The sequence below is a fragment of the Telopea speciosissima genome, chromosome 8, assembly GCF_018873765.1.
Source record: "Telopea speciosissima isolate NSW1024214 ecotype Mountain lineage chromosome 8, Tspe_v1, whole genome shotgun sequence".
Taxonomy (NCBI): Eukaryota; Viridiplantae; Streptophyta; class Magnoliopsida; order Proteales; family Proteaceae; genus Telopea; species Telopea speciosissima.
The window spans coordinates 38,544,206-38,570,304 of NC_057923.1; the positions used below are offsets into that span (position 1 = coordinate 38,544,206).

The following is a 26,099-nucleotide window of genomic DNA, read 5'->3' on the forward strand; positions in this document are numbered from 1 at the left end:
ACCCCTAATGGACGAGTTGTGTCTCATGAGTGTTTGCAGTGAATATACACCCAAAATTCAATTGTAAATGAATGCTGCAAATTTTAATCATGGCATAAGTAGGATAGTGCACATAATCCCAAAAAGTGTTCAACTAAAGATCAAGGAGCCAAAGGTTCCCCCATACTTGAATTTTGTCACCCCACATCAATTCAAGTAACAAGCATGCATCAAGATTAAGGGATCTCTTCATATTTTCTGAACACTACTCACCTTCAAGTAAACCACTCATAATATCAATGGAACCAAAGACTTAGGCTTTGAGTATTTTATACCATACTTTTTTTTTTCAGGCATTAAGGCAAAAGCTTTTTTCTTTCTCAACCATAAACTCTATTTCTACTCCACTACTGTTCTTTGAATGACATGGTGGAGTATACACCAGACACCCAAATACTTGGTAGCTTCGCTTTTTGCATATATCTATAAAGACTTTGAGACATTGATGCAAGAGTTTTTTTTTGGGTTTCCTTCCAAGGAATTTCGAACAAGTCACCCTGCTTCCTGAGGCACAGTGCCCTGTCTAGTCCCAAGGAATTCCACTTTCTTTTCTGTTTCTTTCTTTTTTTTTTTTTTTTTTTTTTCATTCACTTTCACTTTCATGCCTTGCCTTGCCACAAACAAATTGGTCTCAACTACTAGCCAAAAGATCAAAGGGTCCATAAAACACATAGAGGAATCTAGCCATTAAATGAAATAACGCTCATATTTTCCAACTCAATCCCTCTCACAGGATACATACCAACTACCGTCCTTAAAAAGGGATTTTTTTATTATTGCGCATGCTAGGGCACCTAATTCCCTCTATCTCTTGCTTTGCAATCAAAGAAACGTATGCACAACACCAAACTACCGCCACAATCAAAATTCACCAAATAAGCTCACACACCCCCCCACGCTTAATTCATGCAGTGCTCTCAATGCATGCATAAAAGAAAGAATAAGGACAAGGGAGGAGATGAGGGGGCTTACCAGATATAATCAACAAAGAGGATCATGAAGAGTCATGAGCTCTACAAAAAGTGCTAGGAGCAGTAAAAGAAATCTCAATCCATGGCCGGCAAATGTAGAAAGGGCTTCAGAACCAGAAAACACTTGACCATGAATTTTAGTAAAGCGAGAAATAATATAGAAGTTAAGCACAACTGAGAAATATCCAATAGAAAAATCTGTCCTCATGGGACAGTGGAAAATGAAGGCATTGAAACTTAGGCCATAAATCCTCCTATCCGCTCCCATTTGTAATATAGAACATATGTCATTATCGCAAAAACCAACCAAGAATGGATCACTATAAGCATAAAAAGGATTATGAATAATAAGGTCCTTCCCTCCATTTACCAGGGGAACACTAGGGAGATTTCTCCAAACAGTAATCAGATCGAAGGAACCATGGGGAAGAGGATGCCAGTGGCCAACTCTAATAAGATCCGAAACCAAAGCAAGACGATGTGAACCAGCATCATACCGGATACGGTCCCCATACCTTTTGATCAGAACTCCTTTGGGATGCCAGTTATCAAGCCAAAGTCTAGTAGTCTGGCCATCCCCAATGAAGTGGTGTATGTGAGGCTCAACCAAGTCTCTATATTTGAGCACTTTTTGCCAAACCCAAGAGCAGTTTGGGGGACCTTAGTGGTCCAAATAGAATCATTCTTTAGGTAACGGGTGTTAACCCACCTAACCCAAAGACTGTCCTTCTTAGAGGCAATCCACCAGATTTGTTTAAGAATACCGGCAGTGTTCATGTCTGAAATTCTCCTAATTCCAAGCCGCCCTTCAGATTTAGGTTTACAAATATTATCCCAAGAAATATAATGTACCTTCCATTCCAGAGACGGGCCGGTCCAAAGGAAGTTGGAGAAGATGGACTCCAGTTTCTTTTTGATAGCACCCGGGAGAGCAAAGATCCCCGACCAGTAAATATAGCAGCCTTGGAGAACAGAGCTCAACAGTTGTACCCGACCTGCAAAGGACAAGAAATGGGCCTTCCATCCATCAAGCCTGCTCTGCACTCGATCCAAGATAGAAGAACAATCAGCAATGGCCAGCTTACGAGAAATAAGAGGAACACCAAGGTACCGGATGGGTAGTTTAGTATCCACAAAATTCGTTAATTCCAAAAGTTGCAGTCTGGCCGTATGGGTGAGGCCCCCTAAAATAATAGAGGACTTAGCTCTATTGAGTTTTAACCCAGAGAAGGTATGAAAATCATCCAGAGCCCCCAGACAAGCCGAAATAGAATTAGGAGAGGCCTTCACGAATATCATCAAGTCATCAGCAAATATCAGGTGAGAGAGGCGGGATCTCTTGCATCTGGGGAGAAGGCTGATCCTGCCATCAACTTCCAACTTCCTCATCAAGGCAGAGAAACCCTCCATAGCAAAAGTGAAGAGATAGGGGGAGATGGGATCCCTTTGCCTAATTCCTCTTCCCCATTTTAAGTAATCAGCCGGGCTTCCATTGAGAAGGATGGAAAAGCAGGGGGTTCCAACAGAAGCCTTCACCCAACCAATAAACTTTTGAGGGAAGCCCATTCTTTCCATGATATCAAAAAGGAACTTCCTGCTGAGTGAGTCGTAAGCCTTATGGAGATCAATCTTCAACACCGTTGTGGGGCTTATTCCTTTCTGCTCAATCCCTCCAACTACATCATGACACACTAGAATGTTATCCACAATGAATCTCCCCTTGATGAAGGTAGATTGAGAATCACTAACCACCAGCCCAACAACTCCTTGTAATCTATTAGATAAGATTTTGGTAATGATCTTATAAAAAAGATTGCAAAGAGCTATGGGCCTGTATCCAGCAAAAGAAGTAACATCCCCGGTCTTAGGAATCAGACTAATGAAAGTGGCATTAACCGAGCTAGGGAGGAAAGACTTAGAGAAAAACCACTTCACGGCCAAAGTCAAGTCTTCACCAACAACTTCCCAAGAATGTTTGAAGAAGGTTGCCCCAAATCCATCAGGTCCTAGAGCTTTTGAGTTCTTCATCGTAAACACCACTTCCATAATCTCCTTGTTAGACACATTCCCAATGAGGCTTTCCTGTTGTGCATGAGACAGCCCACTTTGTAAAGGGACAGAATCGGGGAAGAAGCCTCTATCGTCAGCATCTGCTCCAAACAACTTCATATAAAAGGAAATTGCTTCTTCCTTAATGAGTGTAGGTTCCTTGACAATGCCTCCCCCTTCCCCCTGAATCTCCAGAATATGGTTTCTGTTCTGTCTACAAACCATAGACTTATGAAAGAAACTATTGTTTCCATCACCCAGCTGAATATGTTTGACCCTAGATTTCTCTTTTAAAAACTTTTCTTCAGTAGCTAGAGCTTCCCATAACTTAAGTTTGGCTTGTGCCTCCAAGGAGACCAAGTTCGGATCATCAGGGTGCGCACCCAGAGTGCATTGAACCTGTTTGAGATCAGCATCTGTAGCCTTAACCGCTTGAAACACATCTCCCACACATTCTTTATTCCATTTCCTTAGCTCCTTCTTTACATTTTTCAGCCAGGCAGCAAATCTAAGGATAGGATTGAGGGCCATGTTAATCGGCTGCTCCTAGCCCTTGAGAACAGTGTCATCATACCCACTCCTGCCAATCCAAGCCTCAAAAAACCTGAAAGGTTTTGGGCCGAAATTAGCATCTTCAAGAACGGACAGCACCATTGGGGAATGGTCCGAAAGACCTGGGGGAGAAAGGCAGCTTTCGAAGACCTTAAAGCATCCATCCAAGTCAAGTTAACCATTACCCTATCCAACTTGTAGCAAATCCATGCATCACCACTCTGTCTATTATTCCAAGTCAGTGCTTTGCCCTTCCATTTCAGATCAACAAGCCCTATGTCATCAATGAAGGAGTTAAACTCATCTATAGCCTCCTGCCGAATAGGATCCCCACCAATTTTCTAATTCTGATGTCGCACCACATTAAAGTCCCCAAGAACTGCCCAAGGATCCAAAACATTATTAGCTAGAGTTCGCACATCCCTCCAAAGCTCCCTTCGGTCTTCTATGGAATTGGAGGCATAAACTGCAATACAAAGAAAGGTGACAGAGGTTCCCACAATCAACACCTTAGCATGAATGAATTGCTTGGACTTTTGAATTTCTTCAACCTTGAACACTTTGGGGTCCCAACCCAACCAGATTCGGATAGAAGAATCTGCCTCACCATTATGCAAGTACTTCCAATCAATAATAAAAGGGTCAAAAACAGCACCACAATTTTCCACCTTCACTTTAGTTTCAAGAAGACAAGCCAATTTGACTTGCTGGTCTTTCAACACCTTCTTAATCCCCAGCCTTTTTGTAGAGGCATTTATACCTCTAACATTCTAAGAGATGCAGTTCATTTAGTAACCATGTTAGAAGAGTCACCCCCCCTTTGCTAGGTCCCTCCCCTTTAGCACCACCAAATTCTTTTGGGTTCAAGAGAACCCGTTGGGCCTGGAATTTAGACCCCCTCCCAGTGGGCCGGCCCATAAGAGAATAAGAAGTAGAATTTAATTGACCCATACCTCTTCCAGAAGATCCTTGGGTGGCCCGGATATCAGCAGCTTGCTTTTTCAATCTTTCAAAATTGGCTGAAGGCTTAGAAGGTAATATCCCTTTCTCCCTCATAATCCGATCTTCATCCATGATCTTGTCAGCTTCCAAAACTGCCACATTCATATCTACCACCAGATTAGGATCAGACATCTTCAACAAATTAATGGAATCCACCTCAGCATATCTTTTGGTGACATTCAGTTCAAGTGTATTTCCCCTTCCCAAGGAAGCTGCTCCATTATTCTTGCTAAGACCGGGATTTGAAAATTCATTCAAATTGGAAGGAATCTCTCCCAAATCTTCCCCACTAAATCTGCTCTCCTTCTCTAGACAATCTTCAACTAAAGAAATATTTGCTTTTCCAAAATTAGAAGAAGTCTCCAACGGCTGCTCTAGTTGGACAGATTTTAAAATCGGATTGCCTTCAAGATTCTCACCACCGAATTTGCCATCCTTCCAAAATTTCTGCCCATTTAAATCCACCCTTTTCTCTCCTAAGCTGGGGAGAATCTTCAACGGTTGGACAGAGATTTCTCCCTCCTCTTTGTCCACCTCATCAAATAACTCATTCCCTAAAAAGGATTGCACAAGAATTCGGGTCCAACATCATATCTTCTGGGTCATACCTCACCTCCTCCGTTAGATTCTCCAACAAAGCAAAAGCATTAGATTGGGAAATTTCTGAATCTTTATTTCTTTCCACAAGAGAAGACCCAGCTATACTGGAAATCTTCTTTCCCAAATTGGCAACTTGCTCTAAGGACCGACGATCTTCTTTCCCTTTATTCATGCGAGAATTAAAGGAAACAGAATTTGAATTTGAATTTGAAACCACCGGTTGCCAATCTCCAATTCTGGCCAAAGCACCACCACCATTTCTGGCCAAGGCTGCAGTGAAGAACTGCTTGTGAGGTTTCCAACAGTCAGAAGGAAGGATATGGGGAGCTAATATGGTTGTGGAACAACCTGTATCAAAGTAACCAATAACTTTGATAGGACGGTCCCATGTGGTAGGAGATATGGAGAGGCTAGCTTGAGGAAGTGGAGTTTTGGTAATAGCAAAAGCTGGTGACTTAGAAGGGTTAGGAGGGGACAAAGGAGAGGCTATCGGGTAGATGGGGTCAAATCCATCGGACTCGGAGTCGGGTGAGGAAGAGGTATCCAAGGCTTCTTCTTCTTCATTTTGGAGGACAAATAGTAGGTCCGGGGAGAAGTCATCATCTACAGAGTAGAGGGACTCAATATCTGCATCTGGATCATCATCGATGGAAAAGGGGGCAAGCATATGCATTAGTTTGGCCTGCTTAGTTTTGTCAGGGCAATTTCGAGCAAAGTGGCCAATTTTTCCACACGCAAAACATTTGGTGGATGTCTTTTGCCAAAATTTCTTTCGTTTGAAGAACTTATAGGGCTGCTGCTGAGACCTATGCTTGCGTTTGAACCGATGAGATCTGTGCATTCCATTTTTCTTGGAAAACCTTTCTGGGCGAGAATTGATCTTGAAGTGGGACTTCTTTTTGGACGGACAAGAACAGTCTTTGTCTTTGCACTTGATCTTAAGATGAGACGTGTCACACTCATCAGTGAGTCTATGCGTGGTCTTTTCCCATTGTTTGAAGAATACTTGCTGATCACATAACTTCTGCAGAGCACTAAGGATTTCTTGGTAGAGACGACCGATAGGAGCTTGATCAATTTGGAGACCAAAATGGTGCAATGATTTTAGGGCTTCTTTGCCCAAAGGTTCAGGGAAAGAATTGAGGAACACTTGCTTCATATTTGGGTCATCCAATCCTCCAAGGATGTAAAATTGGTCCAACATCCGTGTATAGTGCTTAGCAAGATCATTCTTCTGAAAAGAGCAACACTTCATCTGGAAGTACTCTTCTCGGGCTTTGAGTCTGTTGTTCTCAATGGGTCCAATCATCTCATTGTACAATTGTGCGATGAAGACAACAATAGGAATCTGAGTCCATTGGAGTTGGTGATAACCACCAAGGGCCATAAACCATTCTCTGAGGGTTCCATGGGTACGGGCCAAGAACTTGGTGATAACAGTACCATCTGTAGCACCAGCAACTAACATTTCTGCAGTGAGCCAAGCATGAAACTCCGAAATCCGCTCAGGCCATTTATGAAAAGGGAGACCATCAAAGGCGAATAACTGCTACGGGTCCTGATTGGTAAAGGGACTGGGATTCGGTGCCTGAGGGGGGATATGAGGAGCTGCAGGGGCGGCTCTGGGCTGGTGCTGCTGTGGGGCAGTATCAACCTCACTGTCGCTGCTGTAGATAATGGGTTCAGTTGGAGCCTGAGAGGCATCTGGCACCGGGGGATGAGTTTGGTAAGCAGGTAGGGGACTCTGGGTAGTGGACGAGTCTGTGTCTGAGAAGGAGGTGACAGAGGCAACTTTGGCTATGGACAAAACCGGTATGATCTTGGGTGGAGTCAAAGTCAACTGAGTGAGAAATGTACTGAGGGTGTTACTCTCTGGGAGAGGAATAACAGGACAAGCTGAATCAGGGATATCGGGTTTTGATCTGGGAGGAACCCAAGGAACAAAACCAGGGGGTCCTGGATGTTGGTCAGGTAAAGGCTGGAAAGTAGGTTGAACCATGGGTTTTTGCAGGGAAATAGGAGTAGGCTGGAAAACAGGTTGAGAAGAGACAGGGTAAGATGTATGGGATCGCTTTGGTTTCGGGGTTCTGGCTTTGAGAGAAGCTAGATGTCTCTGTTGGTCCTGTAACTCCTTAAACATAGCAGTGGGAAAACTATGTGGAGCGGCATACTCATGGTAAGATGGGGTTGTGAATGAATCAGGGAAGAGAGAAGGGCTGGATGGGAATGGTTGAGTTTGAGCCATCCTGAGCTGTTCTTCCAACAATTTCTTTTCTTTTTCTCGGCCAAAAATGAGAAAGGAGGCATAAGAGGAATCTTTCACCGTCATAGCTATAGTCATCAGCTCCTAATGGAGAGATTTAATCCGTGTTTTGAGGTAACGGATGTCGGATTCATTCTGCCGGAGTGCAAGAGTATGATGCTCTTGGTAGGAAAGAAGCTTGTTCAGGTACTGGTTCTGGACCAAAGCATTTTCTGCTTGCCAGTTAAGCTGTGCTTCAACTGTGGAATTGGTAGCCATCTGTCCCATGTTGTCAAGGACATTGGGAGGAGTGGCTTTCCATTTGTGGCGGCGACGATCAGCATCTTCATAGTCAGCAGTAGGAGGGAAATTTCTGCTGATTCCTTCTGAACTGGAAGCCATAAAACAGGGAATAGGGTGCTGAACTTGAGTCTGCCACAACATCAACGGGGGATCCGTTGGAGGGGAAGGCGGAGCCGGAGGTAACTCTGGTTTACAGTAAGGCGTGACTGGTGGAGGAGATGGAGCCGGTGGCGGAGAACAGCAACCCAAAGAACAGGGTTTGTGGTTGCCATAGTCCACTATAAATTGGTATCTGCCACGATCTTCTCCAAGTGGTCCGACATTTGGACAGCCGGCTTGGTAGCGGAGCCATAGAGAATCTGGCTGGCGCTTTTTCTTCTTTGGCTTTGGAGGTGGAGGAGGTGGAGGATCTTCTTCGAGATCATCGACGTCATCCATCCAGGCTGGAAATGCCATAGGGATCATAGGGCACATGTCCGCAGGCTTCGGATATGTGACAAGTGTGCGGCCATCTTCAAGAGGCTTATAGACAGGATTTGTAGCCGTCAGAGGTGCAGTAGCAGCTGGGATGTTATGAGTAGACTCGTAAGCCGTGATCCATGACTCAGGAATGAGTTTGAGCAGGGCTGCTCTGTCGATTTGGCGAGGGACATAAGTGATAGTAGGGATTCGGTCCTCTCCAATCTGAACGAACAGGGCTGCATCATTACTGGAGAATCCAGTATTAAGGTTCATGGCATGATTTTGGAGTCTGTAGCAGACCTGGTAGTGAAGAGTGGCTGCTATTGCTGTCTCTTTCTGAGGCGCACCTGTCAATTGTATCAGAAACTGCCAAGCATCAGGCAGGTTCAGATCTTGCAGTGAGATGTTGTAGTTGGGATACACCGTGTAGAAAACAGTGCCATCGTTCAGGGTGGTCTGAAAGTCCGTAATAGTTGCATGCGGGAAATTCTTGAACCTGGTGTCCAGAAGATTTAGGCGCATGGCTACTGGGAGACCCTTACGACCGTGGAAGGTAACGGCTATTTTGACTGCACCAAGATGGAGATGGGTGTAACCTAACTGGATCCATTGCCGGATCAGCTCAGAACTGATGTTCACAGGGAAATATTGCTCTTTGCCACTAGCAGTGATCTGATTTTGGGAAAAAGGAGGAGCCTGGACATATTCCTTTAGACCCTGAGTCTTTTTAGGAGATATGATTGTCCGGATCTTCCTGGTGACCGAGGTAGAAGATTGGGGGAAAACATCATAAGGGTTTATGATGGGGAAGTTGGCTGGATGTATTTGTTGTTCAGCCGGGGTATAATTCAGTTCATATAAGTAGTCTACCTTAGGGGCATGGGAAGATTTAAGTGTCACTGGAGCAGAAGGAGGTTGTAAACTCATGATAGGAGGTAAGAGGGATGTCTTCCGTCCTTCAGAGATGCACCGAACACCTATCTGTCATGGGATGGGAATAGTAAGCACAGTGTATGGTGAATAGTGTCCTTTTCTGACCAGACCGGAGGTAACCCGAGTGTGCCGGGATTTAGAGCAATCTCTATCTGCAGACCCACACCTTACTCAAGGGATGTTACCAACCTAGTCGGAGAAGACCACCGTACACCACACACACCTATTTTTGATGCAGAGGATCCGTCAAAGACGGCAACTGCAGAGCATACTTAGGCTGCATAAAGGGATACCATCATCATCACAGATAAGGGGCAAGGAGCAGAGCTCCGTTGAACAGAAGGCAAAGGGATTACTCACAAGGCTCTGATACCAAGTACAGAGTCGCGCCTACGCACCTGAGAAAACGCGTCTACCAGGGGAAGGGTGGCAACTCTATATTAGCTAGAGTATATAGCCTCGCTGAGCGATGTGGGACTAAAGCTTAAGTCGCATCTGAATGCCCAAACAGCCTACAATGCTTACATAATGGTGGTTTCCAGTCATAGACCACCCTTTGATGAAAAGAAAGGCCATCATCTCCATAGATTGGAATAGAGGAAGGTAGGTCAGAATTTGCAGACACCTCCACACACAGCTGAGCATAGGACAATCGCTCCATGGACCTTGTCATCTTGTCGGTGACAATCGGCTTCCCAATCACACTCCCAATCGAACTAAGAGCTTCACCCGACCAAAAGTGAAAAGGAAGATTGGGAAGAGAAACCCAAACTAGTACAGAACATAAATTTACCCTTTCCATGCAAGCATCCGGGCTCCATGGATGAAGAATCATCGGCCTCCTTTGGACATACCAAGGCCCCCCTTCAAGAACTTTGATCTTTTCATCTTCAAGATTAGATCTGAAAATCAAAATCCCACTGTCCATCAAATTCACATCAACATGGCCCGACACCTTCCGTTGCTTCAATAACATCTCTCGGGCAAAGTTGAAGCTAGGCCTGCCACCAATAAAATGACCCATAAGGGTATTCTTCCATTTTTCCAGGCCATTCTTAATCATAGAAGATGGGCATTTAGCAGCTAAAGCCCCATCAATCTTCACAGGTTCAACAAAAGAAAGTTGCAGCCCATCACCACACATCGAAGAAGAAGATGAAAATAAGGTTGACCAGGGAACCCCAAGACTCTTCTTAATCATTCCTCCAAAACCATTTACAACACCACCTTTAGGTTGTGGAAGGTCTCCCATAGCAGCTCCTTCCAAAACCAAATCACCCAAACCTTGAGTATCCTCCACCAAAAGGGTTCTCTCTTCAACTGTAGCCTTCAAAGAAGAAGTTGCAGCAGATGCAACACCACCACTAGAAGGGGCCCCTGTATATATATAAATATGTATGTATTTTAGTCTTCCAGCTTTTGTCAGCTTTGTTTCTCTTTGTGGGTTGTATCTGGGTGGGAATGTTTTAGAACACTTCATATATAAACATATCACCTCATTCCTGTAATGCTATGCTTCCTCTTTGATTATTATAATTGTAGTTTATCTGCAGCACTCTGATCTTACCTATAGTAATGTGATAAATGTGGGACCGTGAATGTAATAACTGCTTCTAGATCCGTGGGATTTGGCGGATTGCCGTTATGCAATTCGGGTCACCTACCTAATCCTCCCAGGGGGTGATTTGGGGTGTGACAGAGCTTGGTATCAGAGTGTGAGGCTCTTCTGACATTCACGGAGTGCCGATTAGGGTTAATAAGCTACCAACATTAAAACGAGTAATAATTAAAAGCTATAGGGGAGGTAGATGCAATTAAATAGAAGATGCATAATTTCCATTAAATTTAAAGACAACTGTGGCTGAGCCACTACATAAGCTTGATTGAAAGTATTACTTCGAATGTTCACCTAAGCTGAAGGAAAAAAAAAACTACATACATCTCGAACAAGAAAAAAAAAGTACATAAGCTAAAAAGAAAAGATATGTCTGAACCACGTATCACTGAGTCAGAAGCTGGCTGAAAAAAAGTACTCTGACGGAGGAAAGTCACCCGATGGAGGTTGTGACTGGCGCGAGTCAACATGGTAGAACCTATCCAAGAAGTCCAGGCGCTGCTTTACGGACACTACTTTGCTCTCCAATGATGTGAAGCCTCGATCCATCCTAGTCGACATATCAGTGAGCTGAGTGCTGAGACCCTGAAAATGTGACATCATCTGTGCCCACTCAGATGACCCTGGCACCCATGAGCTAGAAGCACCCGTAGCTCCATAAGTAGGTAAATCTGTGAACTGTGCACCAATGCCCTCAAAGCCGCCTTGCCCCTCACCCTGAATGTCTCCCTGGATGTCACCCTGCTCATCACCACCCTGCACCTCATCATGCTCCACATCCTGCTAATCACCTGGCATCCCCATCTCCTCATCCTCTGGTGGATCACCCCCTGGCACCTTCATCTTCAGTATTGAGGTCTTATCAATGGGCCTGGATCAATCCTTCTCCATATACTCACCCGCCAAAGGAACCTCAAAATGCCAAAAGACTAAGGTAAGGAACTTCCCAAATGGAAGGTTCCCATCAGATGGGTTCTGTGCATGATATAGCATAACCTGGAGTAATAGGTATGGGAGGTTTATGACTGGACCCCCTCTGCCTGCTCCCAATAGGCAGTATGTGATATACGCTCTCATCATAGAAATGCTACCCCTGTTACTGCCCTTGGGGTAGATGTTGTAGGTTACACACCTACTAATGACTCGGGCACTGGGCTTGTAGGAAGCCTCTGACTTGGGTGTGCTCTCAGACCCACTCAATGCCTTGAAGACCCTTCTCCTGGTCTCCAATGAAAACATCTCTGAAATGTCAACCCGGAGTTTGTAATAGCACCTCTCTCCAGTGTTGGGTAGCCCCAGAATCCCTGCTAGTGAGGCAGTGGTCAACCTGATATCCACTCCCTTCACCCTACTCTCCAACCCGAACTCTTATGCCCCAGATGGCACCAAGTTGTAGTAGAAATACTGAACCAAGTTGGGATAACAAGGTTCAGTAGGAGTCAACATAGGGGTCCAACCCAAGGTGTTGAACCTAGTAAAGAGACTGTATTGATGGAAGTCATCCACCTGGACCACCCGACCATTGACTATCTTAAGGGACTTAAACTTGTCCCAATCCTTAAAATGCACATACCTAGAGTAGAGGAATCGGTCAAACTTGGGCTCCTCCGAAGATGAATCGTCCCTAGGTGAAGAGTGAGGCACCTTAGATGATGATGAAGAAGAATGATCGCTCTCAACCCATAACCTCTTCTGGGCTACCGATTTCCTAGCCGTGCGATGACTTGTAGACATTGGGCTACAAAAAGAGAAAAAAAAAAGTTAGGGTTATGGGAAAATAGGTAAAACCCTAGCTAAAACAAGAATAAACTAAGAAAAGATCTAATGTGGAGAAAATGATTAAGAAATCTTACCTTGGCTCGTGTGGATTCGCGAAAGACATGAAGAAATGTGAGGACTTGGTGTGGAAATAGTCACACTACCCTCCAAAGAGCTTTCCTAGGTGTTTAGAGAAGTTTAGGAAAAGGATGGTACAAAATGGGCCCCTCTTGGACTCATATACCTGTGCCCCAATTCTCTGGGCGATGCATCCAACGCCCAGAGACATCGCCCAATGATTATATTTTTGCTGATTTTGTGTTTTGACACATAGGAACTTGGATATTACCTAAAATAACCCTAATAAACATGAAAATAAAAACTTTTATAAAATAATCAAAAAAATATATATATATATATATATATATATATATATAATAATATAAAATAAAATAATTCACTTATTGCTTAATAACCCATATAGGGGAAAATAGCCATCACTTGGGAGGTTCTAGTACAAGACACATAGGAATTTGAAAATTTCTTTTATACCTAAATATTTAATGATAGATAAATACATATATGCCTATAAGAAACAATTTGTATGTGAATAATTAATATTATGTGCTTGATACTGTGATGTACAAACTGAGTGGAGTGATGCTATGCAAAACCAAACATAGGTATGTAGGTATGTTATTTATGACGTGTAGGGAGCATAGATCTTACCCTATCCAAAGACTAGGTCAGCCAAGAATAGGATCTAGTAGGTTATCTCACCAATTAAAACTCTTTAGACGCTAAGGTACCTCGAGCAAACCCAATTATATTCTCATTATTTATAGTCATCTGAATTTTAGTAGACATGTACTTAATTCCTTTAATTAAGTATAACCTGATGCTTAGAACCATTTTCTATGACAGGACCCATTACCTCAGCCAAGGCTGGAGACCCCAGCATCATGATCTATATTAGACAACTACGAGAGAGACTGAGACGGATATGACTAGTACTACCCCAAGCCAAGAACCGGTTGGACTTTTATCTAGCCCTTGCTGCCATTAGTGGACTAGGGGGAGCAAGACTTTTATATGTCCTTAGCTGAAGAAGTAAGAGCCGACATAGAGTACCTACTTGTGATGGAGTTTGTGACTGGAAGGAAGCTGGAATTGATTGCCTGTTAGACCAGGTAAATAATTAGAAGTCTTTTACTTAAAAATTTGAAGACTCTCATAAAGTGTTATGCATAGCACATCATTACATAAAATGTTTAAGAAAAAGAAACACCTCATAATAAACAAAGATGACATATTTAACAATCCACCTTACTGGTGCGACTCATGAAGATCACTGGAACTATGGACTAGGTTTGTACCTGCACTAACTAAGAAATAATTATTGACCCCAAAGAGCAATAATGGAATATTAAACATGCCCCTCCTTTCAGAGAAGCAACGATGGTCAACACAAGAAGAAGTTCACGTGGTGGTCGTAAAAGAAAACAACCTTGTGTTATACTAGAGGTTGAATTGCCAAATGGGACTAAAGCTCAAAATTCTGAAGCATCGGCTACTTCGTCAGAAGCACTAGTGGCTGCGCAAGCCACTGCTGCGGCACCTCAGCCAAATGTGGTAGCCGGTGATGTAACAGCATTCATGACCACTATGATGCAGACCATGCAACAACAACAAAAATTTCTTGGTCAGATGCCCACACAGTTTGCAACCATGATGCATGAGCGTGTGGCGCCACCACCACCACCCAATTGGCCCGTACTATTTCCACCACCTGTACCTCAGCACCTAGTGGAGAACTCTACCACCAAAGTTATGGAGAGATTCAAGAGACTCCAACCGCCTGCGTTTTCCAAAATAACCTTTGAGACAATACAGCCGAAACGGTGGATTAGTGAACTAGAGAAGGCATTTGAAGTACTTGAGTACATGGACGCATAGAAGCTGATATGTGCGGGTTATTAGTTATAGAATGAAGCCGAAGCTTGGTGGAAAACTACTAAGCCTAACTTGGAAGCTACTCACCCGAATCCCACATGGGAGCAATTTAAAGAAGTTTTCTTCAAGAACTACTTCCCAGAGAGTTTCAAGGGTAGGAAAGAAGCTGAGTTCACCGCACTGGTGCAAGGGACCAAGTCAGTGTTGGATTACCAACAGCAGTTTGAAGACCTATTCCATTTTGCTCCAGAGCACTTGAAAGGGGAAGTTAGTAAGGCGAAGAAATTCGAGAAAGGACTCAAGACTGAGATCGGATCAGTATTGTCAATCATGGACATCCGGGATTATGCTCAGATGGCTGACAAGGCAAAGACGATGGAAGATAGATTTAAAGAAAAAGAGAAAGAGAAGGCTACGACGTCACCTGGGTTAAACAAAAGGCCAAATAATTTTCAAACTTTTGGGTGGCCAAATAAAGTTTATCGAGGAACAAGTTCAAGCCCTAGTTCAACTTCGTATCGTAGGCCGAACGTGGGTCAGAACCCTTTTTGCCCCACTTTCAATGGACCTGCTTAATCGACTACAAGTCAAGCAACAACAGCAGCTTCGCTAGCCCGACCAGCTACCAGTCAAGTGATCCAAGCCTCAACACCTGCTGTTCCACCCTATAAGTGCTATGTGTGCAGTAAGTAAGGGCACATGGCTAGAGATTGTAGATCACGTGGGTATAGCAACAACTCGCCGAACTAGCCCTACGCTAGACCATTCCAGCCATGGGATAATCGGACACGAGGAAAGATGTTCACAATGACAAATGAAGAAGCTGAGGCAAACCCCGATGTATTGACAGGTACGTTTGCTGAACACTACTAAATTATAGGGGATAACTGGTTTACCTTATGTAACCTAAATTACATACAAACCCTAGGTACCCTGAATGTCTCAACCATACCTGCACGAGTATTATTCGACTCGGGCGCATCCCACTCTTTCGTTTCTACCACTTTTGCGAGTAGGATGAAAGATCAACCGAGAGACATCAGGCATGAACTAGTAGCAGCACACCAATGGGCAGTGTCATGAGTTTGAAGGAGGTCTACGACCCTTGCTAGATTGAGATTTATGGGAAGAATCTAACCGCACGGTTGGTAAAGTTGGATATGAAGGATTTTGACGTGATACTAGGAATGGATTGGTTATTTGCCTATGGTTCAAACGTCTTGTGTGCGGAGAAGAAGATAGTGTTTAAAATGGATGATGGGTCACTCCTCACCTATCAAAGTGAACCAAGAAGGAAACCCAGAAGGATAACCTTATCAGCCCTCCAGGCGCAAAAATTGTTAGACGAAGGATGTCAAGGCTTTTTGGCTACTGTGATAGACACGAAGGCAAAGATAAAACCCTTGGAAGAACTGGATGTCGTCAGAGAATTTCCTGATGTTTTTCCAGAAGATTTGACACAGCTACCTCCTAACTGCGACATAGAGTTTGTGATTGATCTAATTCCTGGTGCAGCACCGGTATCCAAGGCATCGTATCGGATGGCGCCAATTGAACTAAAGGACTTACAGGTTCAACTTTAAGACCTGCTGAAGAAGGAATTTATACGACCCAGCGTATCACCTTAGGGAGCACTCGTGCTGTTTGTTAAGAAGAAGGATGGTAGTATGCGGCTGTGTATCGATTACCGTGAGCTGAATAAGCAGACTATCAAGAATCAATATCCGTTGCCGTGCATCGATGACCTAATTGATCAGTTACAACGAGTAAGAAGTTTCTCCAAAATTGATCTTAGGTCAGGATACCATCAATTGAAGATCAAAAGCGGCGATATTCACAAAATGGTGTTTCGAACTCGATACAGACATTATGAATTCCTGGTTTTGTCATTCGGATTAACCAACGCCCCAGCAGTGTTCATGGACATGATGAACAGAGTATTCCATGACATATTGGATAAGTTCATCATTGTGTTTATTGACGACATTCTGGTGTACTCTAAGAATGAGGAAGAACACACTCGACACCTTACTTTTATGTTGCAGCGGTTGCGGGAGCACCAACTTTATGCCAAGTTTAGTAAATGTGAATTTTGGCTTCACCAGATTGGATTCTTAGGACACATCATCACTGAGGACGACATCAAAGCAGACCTAGGAAAGGTGAAAGCGGTTCTCGAATGGGAGACTCCGAAGAATGCCATTGAGATTTGAAGTTTCTTAGGATTGGCCGGGTATTACCGCCGATTTATTGAGAATTTCTCGTGCATTTTGCCACCCATGAAAAAACTTACAAAGAAGGGAGGCAAATTTGAATGTAATGAAGCATACGAGAAAAGTTTTCAGGAATTGAGAAACCGATTGGTAACAGCTCCAGTCTTGACCATTCCGGACGGCACCAGAGGAATGGTAGTATATACTAACTCATCCAGGACAGGATTGGGTGGCGTCTTGATGCAGAAAGGTAAAGTAGTCGCCTACGCCTCCAGACAATTAAAGGAACATGCAAAGAACTACTCCACTCATGACTTAGAGCTGGCAGCAGTAGTCTTCGCGTTAAAGATATGGTGGCATTACCTATACGTTGAAAAGAGTGAAATCTTCAGGGATCATAAAAGTCTGAAGTATTTCTTCACCCAGAAGGAGCTGAACATGAGGCAGAGGTGGTGGTTAGAACTGGTGAAAGATTATGACTGTGAAATATAGTACCACACTGGTAAGGCCAACGTTGTTGCTGATGCATTAAGCAAAAAATCTCAGACTGCATCACTCGCTTCCTTGGTCGTAAGCGAACAATTGGTAGAAGAAGCTCGAAAGTTTGATCTGGAACTCGTGATCAAAGGAACGGCTATACAATTAGCAGCTATGGATCTACAGTTGTCGATACGAGAAGAGGTAATTACGAAGCAACCATTGGACCCCGGGCTGGCCAAGATCATTTGGGAAGTACAACAAGGAGTCCATAAGGACCCAGATTTTTCTTTGGCCCATAATGGTGCACTGAAGTTTCGAGACAGATTGTGCGTGCCTGATGATTATGATGTCCAAGACCGAATCCTTAAAGAGGCACACAACTCACCCTATACAATTCACCCTGAAAGTATGAAGATGTATAAGGATTTGAAGAAGTATTACTGGTGGATGGGAATGAAAGAGACCATAGCTATATACATGTCCAAGTGCCTCACCTGTCAATAGATAAAAGCAGAGAGACACCGACTGTGTGGATTACTGCAGCCACTTCCCATACCTGAATGGAAGTGGGAAAGGATCACTATGGATTTTGTGACAAATCTGCCCAACACCAGGAAGGGCATGAATACGATTTGGGTGATCGTAGACGGACTGACAAAGGCAGCTCACTTTATACCAATCAAGATAAGTTATTCTATGGAGAAGCTTGACCAATTATATATAGAAAATATAGTCCACTTACACTGCATGCCTGTCAGTATTGTGTCTGACAGAGATCCTCGGTTTACCTCAAGGTTTTGGAGGAGTTTACAAAAAGCATTGGGATCTCAACTGAATCTTAGTATAGTTTTCCATCCGCAGACGGATGGACAGTCAGAATGAACTATTCAAACTCTGGAGTATATGCTCCGAGCCTGTGTTTTGGAAATGAACAATAGTTGGGATGCTCACATACCTCTGGTGGAATTTGCATGCAATAATAGTTATCACTCCACCATTGGCATGGCACTATTCGAAGCTCATTATGGACGGAAATGTTAAACTCTGCTATATTGGGATGAAGTTGGTGAACGAAAATATCTCGGGCCTGAGATGATTCAAGCGACCTGTGACAAGGTGGATGTCATGAGAGAGAAGATCAAGGCAGCCCAGTCAAGACAGAAAAGTTATGAGGATAATCAAAGGAAGGACATTGAATTTGAAGTCGGAGAAAAAGTGTTCCTTCGAGTGTCTCCAACCAAAGGATTGCTACGTTTCAACAAGAAGGGCAAGTTGAGCCCACAATTCATCGGTCCATATGAAATCCTTAACAAAGTGGGACCCATAGCATATTGACTGGCATTACCACCATCTTTGTCGGGCGTTCACGATGTTTTCCATGTGTCAATGCTAAGGAAGTACATTAGCAACCCGACACATGTACTATCAACTGAACCTGAACAGTTGGACGAGGACATGACCTACGAAGAGCAACCTACGAAGATATTGGACAGAAAGGAGCATAACCTCCATAATCGGACGGTTGCCTTTATGAAGGTTCAATGGGGAAACAACTCGATAGAAGAAGCTTCATGGGAACGTGAAGAGGAAATGAAGGAAAAGTATCCTCAACTCTTCGAATTCCAAGGTAAGCAAATTTCGAGGATGAAATTTTTGTAAGGTGGGGAGAAATGTCAAACCCTGCTCCTGACTGGCTGGAATTTTGATTGAAGGACAGGAACCCCTGACCAGGCAACCAAGAACACTATAGAGTATCACTCCAGTGATTGAAATTGATGAAGAAACCCTGTGCGTGTCTTCTTACATACCTGTCAGAAGATGAACAATTGACCCCTGCAATTGCACAACTCACATCATTATGTATGGCCTGAACTCCAGGTAATCTCTCTCCTCTCCATAACTATGGGACCCACCCCTGGAAAAGTGTGTAAAAACCTCTAATTGGCATGTGGGGACAATGCCCTAACCATGGGTCAAACCCCTGTTCAAGCCCCACTGAGATTTAGCCTTGCTGAAATCTTTGGGCGATGCACTGGGCGATGCAGACAAAGCCCAGAGACATAGCCCAGAGTGCAGGACAGCATATTAAATTGATTTTAAATTATGGGGACCACTCATATTGGAAATGGTCACCCTCCATAGGTAGAGGGGAGTCTGAGGGATCACCTCATACCCCTGGACCACTGTGGACCCCACCAGTGTGCCCAGAATCACTGTGAATAAGTCTTAAAAACTCATTTTGAAAAAGGGCCTTAACCAGCCAAATAGGCATTAGTAAGCTTGGGCCTATAAATAGTAGTGCCATGGGTTCATTTAAACCCCTTGGCTACTGTTCAAATCGTGGGGAAGGGAGAAGAAAGAAAAGAGAGGAAAAGAGAGGGAGAAGAAGAAGAAAGAGAAGATGGAAGGAAGGGAGGAGCAGCTCACACATCTAAGCTCTGATTTCGTGGCACCCAAGCTCAACTCAGGTATACAAATTTCTGCCCAAACCTACTGCTCCCTTTGATGCCTGTGTTTTGGATGATTTTCTCCTCTCTGGCAGCCCAGAACAACTGGGAACTACCTAGAACTGCATCAGATCTGCCAGGCAAGTATGAAGCATGGAAGATCTGGGAATTTTAAGTAATTTTACAGGTCTGTTTTACTGGTTTGATAATCGAAACCTAGCTGTGCATAGCTGCACTGCCCAATTTCACTGTTAGTTAGCTGTTTGGAGCCCTGGATGCAAGCCCTGGCTGCATGGGACCTAGCCCTAGGTGGTAGCAGCCTGGGATCATCATTTTACATCTGTTTCCATCTTTGCATGTAGCTAAAACTGAGTTTCATACTTGAAGAAAACCCTGTGACACTAGTCACTTGGCTGTTTGGGCAGCCTCTAGCAGCCAAGTGGTGGGCCCAGTGGAAAATCCACATGGACTAAAATGAAGATCACCCCTGGGGTCACCTAATACCCTAACATGCATAGGGGAAGGATTTGGTCACTGCCCATAACCAACAACCTTGGAAACTCAGCCAAATCTCGTTTTGAAATCTCTGGGCTATGCACCCAATGCCCAGAGACATCGCCTAGTGAATGATTTATCGCTGTTTTGATGTTCTGACTTGGGAGACCTCACCCAGTGGCCATGGTACTATATGGGAAGGTGTAAAATGACCTAAATGCCCCTCCCCACATCTATCCATATGAGGGAATGCTTGGGAACCCAAGTGGGCCCCGCAAGAATTGGAAACCCTACCTATGCTTGGTCCTGCAACACTGTTAAGCTGGGGACAGCACTGTAACCATATTATGACCTAGGGTCAGGTACTAATACTATAAATGACCATTTTACCCCTAGGCCACCATCTCTGGATGATGTACCGGGATATAGACCTAAGGCCTAGAGAAATCCAAGTGAAAACCAACTGAACACCGGGTCAACCCAGTAAGCTTAGATAAACCCTAGGATCTCCAAAGATAGATTGAAATATTAAAATGACAATTTTTGATTTATACCTAGGATTTGATCCAGCGCTCGAGGCCTACAATCAGACTGCAGTTGGAACTGAATTTGCAACCGAGTTCTTAGAATCAGACCTAGGTGAGTGAAGTATTATCATATATGTATGTGTAACTGTGTTACTATGCCGACAGTTAAGAATCTTAAATTATAAATGCTGTGTTATCTAATTTTGTTCAATTACTCAAATTACTACACATTGACTGTCTTTTGATCAACACTATGAATCTTATTTGATGATTATGAATGTTAGACTAGATGTCATAGTTGGCTTGGAAATGAGGCCGGTGGTAGCCCGTAGTATGGGATACGGTTGACACCACCCGACTCATACGATGCCATATAGACATGGGGTTAGAGTTTCATCACCCGTGCTACGTACCCTTGCCAACAGGGGTTAAGGTGTTGGATGCCTATGAGGGTGACCATATGTATATATGAGAAATGAAAAGAAATGAAAAGAAAAGAAATATGTTTGCACCGAAATGGTGAATATGGGCTATAAGCCAGAAAAGAAAAGAAAAGAAAAGAGAAAAGGGATGGATTGTCCTACAGGTTAATCACAGAGGGCTGGTCGGGTTGACCTTGGTGAATGAATGCGGGTGCTGACTGGTCCTCTCCGACAACTCAATGGGTGTATCTCGGGAAGGGGTAACCAAGCCCGCATCAGGGACACATGTGTTGGGGATTGTAGTAGCACTGACCTGACTTAGTTGTATTGCTAGGTGGTTAATAATCAATCTGGACTTGTATATCATGTAGGATCATGTGGATTACGGTTGCACGTGCATGCATGATGATATGTTTTACTCACGAGCTCAGTGGGGCTCACACTCTATTATACATTATTTTTTTTAGATGATTTTGCAGATTGATGCGGCTGTGGCATGGAGGCTCATTACGAGGAGGAGAGCCCTGGTTGTTATGATGATTTTGGTGTGGATCCCAACGGAGGTCATGCCGATGATGCATGCATTCTCGGTGTTCATTGACGAAGACTATTGAGGAGTGCACTTGATGCTTTTTGTCTTGGGGACTCCTTTTTGTTTCTATTAGGAGTTTATCCCCTTCTTGCTTGTGGTGTAGTTTTAGTTCTTTTTCTTTTTGGGATTGAGTTATCTCACCCTGTATATATATAAATATGTATGTATTTCAGTCTTCTAGCTTTTTTCAGCTTTATTTCTCTTTGTGGGTTGTATCTGGGTGGGAATGTTTCAGAACACTTTATATATATACATATCACCTCATTCCCGTAATGCTACGCTTCCTCTTTGATTATTATAATTGTAGTTTCTCTGCAACACTTTGATCTTACCTGTAGTAATGTGATGAATGTGGGACTGTGAATGTAATAACTGCTTCTAGATCCGTGGGATTTGGCGGATTACGGTTACGCAATTCGGGTCACCTACCTAATCCTCCCAGGGGGTGGTTTGGGTGTGACAGCTCCATAGTGTGTTTGGGTGATTGATCACAGGTTCCTGTCCTTCATTAAAAAATCCCAGTTAGTCTGGGGCAGGTTTGACATTCCTCTGCACCTTATCAAAATTTCATCCACGAAATTAGCTTACCTAGTAGTTCGAAGAGTTGAGGATACTTTTCTCGCATTTCCCCTTTGCATTCCCACAATGCTTCCTCTATGGGACAGTTTCCCCACTGAACCTTAACGAATGTGACCGTGCAATTACTGAGATTATGCTCCTTTCTGTCTAATATTTTCATAGGCTATTCCTCATAGGTCATATCCGCATCCAGTTGTTCGGGTTCAGCTAAGAGCACATGCGCCGGATTGTTGATGTACTTCCTTAGCATTGACACATAGAAGACATCATGGATGCCTTGTAAGGACGGTGGTAGTGCCAGTTGATATGCAATGGGTCCCACTCTGTTCAGGACTTCATATGGACCGATATACCTTGGGCTCAGTTTACCCTTCTTATTGAAGCCTAGTAACCCCTTCGTTGGAGAAACTCGAAGAAATACCTTCTCTCTGACTCTAAATTCAATGTCCTTCCTTCAATTTTTGGAATAATTTTTCTATCTGGATTAGGCTGCTTTAATCTTTTCTCTGATTACATCAACCTTCTCACAGGTCGCCTATATCATTTCAGGCCCAAGATACTTTCGTTCTCTGACTTCATTCCAATACAATGGTGTGCGACACTTTTGATCATATAAAGCTTTGTATGATGCCATGCCAATGGTTGAGTAGTAGCTGTTATTGTAAGCAAATTCTACCAAGGGAATGTGGGTGTCCCAACTTTCTTTCAATTCCAATATACAGGCTCTGAGCATGTCCTCCATAGTTTGAATAGTTCTTTCGGACTGTCCATCCGTCTGGGGATGGAAAGTCGTGCTGAGATTTAGCTAGGATCCCAGTGCCTATTGCAAACTCTTCCAAAATCTTGGAGTGAATCGGGGGTCCCGATTGGACACGATGTTGACGGGCACGCCATGTAGGTGGATTACATTTTCAATATATAGCTGGGCGAGCTTTTCCATTAAGTAGTTTATCTTGATGGGATAAAGTGAGCTACTTTTGTCAGTCCATCGACAATTACCCAGATTGCATTCATACCTTTCTTGGTGTTGGGTAAGTTAATTACGAAGTCCATGGTAATTCTTTCTCATTTCCACTCAGGAATCGGAAGTGGTTGCAATAACCCATACGGTCTGTGTCTTTCCGCCTTTATTTGCTGACAGGTGAGGCATTCAGACACGTATAGTGCTATGGTCTACTTCATTCCAATCCACCAATAGTACTTCTTCAAATCCTTGTAGATTTTCGTGCTCCTGGGGTGGATTGAGTAAGGTGAATTATGTGCCTCCCTAAGAATTTGGTCCTACACATTATAGTCACCAGGCATGCACAATCTGTCTCTGAATTTCAGTGCCCCATCATGGGCCAATGAGAAGTCTGGGTCCCTGTGGACACCTTGCTTTATTTCCCAGATTATCTTGCCTAGATCGGGGTCACTAGGCTGCTTTTCAATTATCGCTTCCCAGATTGCCGGTTATATGTCCATAGCCGCTAGTTGCATAGCCGTCCCCTCGATCATGAGTTCCAGATCAAACTTCCAAGCTTCTTCTATTAGCTGTTCGCTAACAACCAGGGAAGCGAGGGATGCGATTTAGGATTTTCTGCTTAATGCATCTGCCACTACGTTGGCTTTGCCAGGGTGGTATTGAATCTCACAGTCATAATCCTTTACCAATTCTAACCACCACTTCTGTCTCATATTTAACTCCTTCTGGGTGAAGAAGTACTTCAGACTCATGTGGTCGCTGATCTTGCTCTTTTCACTATAGAGATAATGTCGCCAAAACTTTAACGCGAAAACTACTACAGCCAGTTCTAGGTTGTGAGTGGGGTAGTTCTTTTCATGTTCCTTCAACTGCCTCGAGGCATAGGTAACCACCTTACCTTTTTGCATTAACACACCGCCCAATCCTGTGTGGGATGCATCGGTGTATACCACCATGCCAGAGGTGCCATCTGGAATGGTCAGTACTGGTGCCATCACCAATCGATTCCTTAGCTCTTGAAAACTTTTCTCGTAAGCGTCGGTCCTCTCAAATTTTGTACCCTTCTTTGTTAGCTTTGTCATGGGTGCCGAAATGCGTAAGAAATTCTCAATAAATCAACGATAATACCCGGCTAAATCCAAGAAGCTACGGATCTTAGTGGCATTCTTCGGAGTCTCCCACTCGAGAACCTCCTTCACCTTGTCTGGGTCTACCTTGATGCCATCCTTGGTGACGATATGTCCCAAGAATTTGATCTGGTGGAGCCAAAATTCACACTTGCTGAATTTGGTGAACAACTTATGTTCTCGCAATTGTTGCAACACGAACCTAAGGTGTTGAGCATGCTCCTCTTTACCTTTGGAGTAAACTAGAATGTCATCGATGAATACAATGACAAACTTGTCTAACACATCGTGGAATACCCTATTCATCATGTCTATGAATGTAGCTGGGGCATTGTTAACACGAACGACAATAGCAAAAATTCATAATGTCTGTATCGAGTTCTAAACGCCATCTTGTGAATGTCGCTGCCCTTGATTTTCAACTGGTGGTACCCAGACCTAAGATCAATTTTAGAGAAGATTCTCTCAACTTGAAATTGATCGAATAGGTCATCGATGCATGGAAATGGGTATCGATTCTTAATCGTAAGTTTGTTTAGTTCTCGATAGTCGATGCACATTCGCATGCTACCATCCTTCTTCTTCACTTACAAGACTGGTGCTCCTCAAGGAGATACGCTTGGTCGAATGAGCCATTTCTTCAACAAATCTTGTAGTTGAACCTGTAATTCTTTTAATTCTATAGATGCCATCCGGTATGGTGCCTTGGATACAGGTGCTGCACCAGGGATTAAATTGATTAAGAACTCTGTTTCACGATCAGGCGGTAGCTGGGTCAGATCTTCTGGAAAAACGTCGGGAAAATCTCTAATGACGTCAAGTTCTTCCAATGGCTTAATCTTCTCCTCGGTATCCATTACCGCGGCCAAATAGCCCTGACATCCTTCATTTAACAATTTTCACGCCTGAAGGGTGGATAAAGTTATCCTTTTGGGGTTCTTCATTGGCTCACTTTGGTAGGTGAAAATCAAGCCGTCATCCAACTTGAATGTGATCTTCTTCTCCACAACACCTAATGTTCACTCCATAGGTGGATAGCCAATCCATGCCCAGTATCACGTCGAAGTCCTTCATGTCGAACTTGATCAAATGGGCGGTTAGGTTTTTCCCTCAAATTTCCACTAGACAGGGGTCATAAACTTCCTTCAGGCTCACAACACTGCAAGTTAGTGTGCTAACTACTAGGTCGTGCCCTTTGTCCCTTGGTTGGATGGTCATCCTACTCGCAAAAGTGTTGGAAACAAAGGAGTCGGATGCACCCGAGTCGATTAACACTCGCACGGGGGCGGACTAGATAATTAGGGTACCTAGGGTTTGTATAAGATAAGGATGCAATTAAGTTTTCTTGCATCCATAGGTTAATTCCTATAATTTAGCAGTGTTAGGTGGACTTACCTATCATTACCTCTGGATTCGGCTCCGCCTCTTCATTGGTCAATGCGAACACTTTTCCTCGCATCCAATCGTCCCGTGCCTGGAAAGGTCGAGCGTGGGACTGGATTGGCGGGTATGTGTTGTATCTGCGATGTATGCATTCCCTGGCCATGTGTCCTGCTTTGTGCCATATGTAGCATTTGTTGGAAAACACGGCTGGAGAAGAGGCCTGGCTTGCTTGGCTCGTTGTAGGTCGGGATGGCGGAGCTGTAGTTGTCGCTTGGGTTGTAGTGGGTTGGGCAAGCCTGCTGTAAGTGGGGTGGAAAGGGGTTTGGCCTACGTCTTGCCGTCGATATTGTGTTGGGATGGGGCTCAAGCTAGCTCCTCGAAAAACTTTGTT

General features: G+C 43.8%; 1 protein-coding gene across 1 annotated transcript; it reads right to left on the reverse strand.

Annotated features, from left to right (window-relative positions):
* Positions 1 to 6,762: 6,762 nt before the first annotated feature.
* On the reverse strand, positions 6,763 to 7,542 carry LOC122672284 (vegetative cell wall protein gp1-like). The gene has a single exon (XM_043869780.1). It carries the CDS (start codon positions 7,540 to 7,542, stop codon positions 6,763 to 6,765), a length of 780 nt encoding a protein of 259 aa, XP_043725715.1.
* Between the last annotated feature and the right edge of the window lie 18,557 nt (positions 7,543 to 26,099).

Bases quoted from the DNA above. Each gene is read 5' to 3' on its own strand.
- LOC122672284 (XM_043869780.1), bottom strand. From the start codon at position 7,542: ATGACGGTGAAAGATTCCTCTTATGCCTCCTTTCTCATTTTTGGCCGA.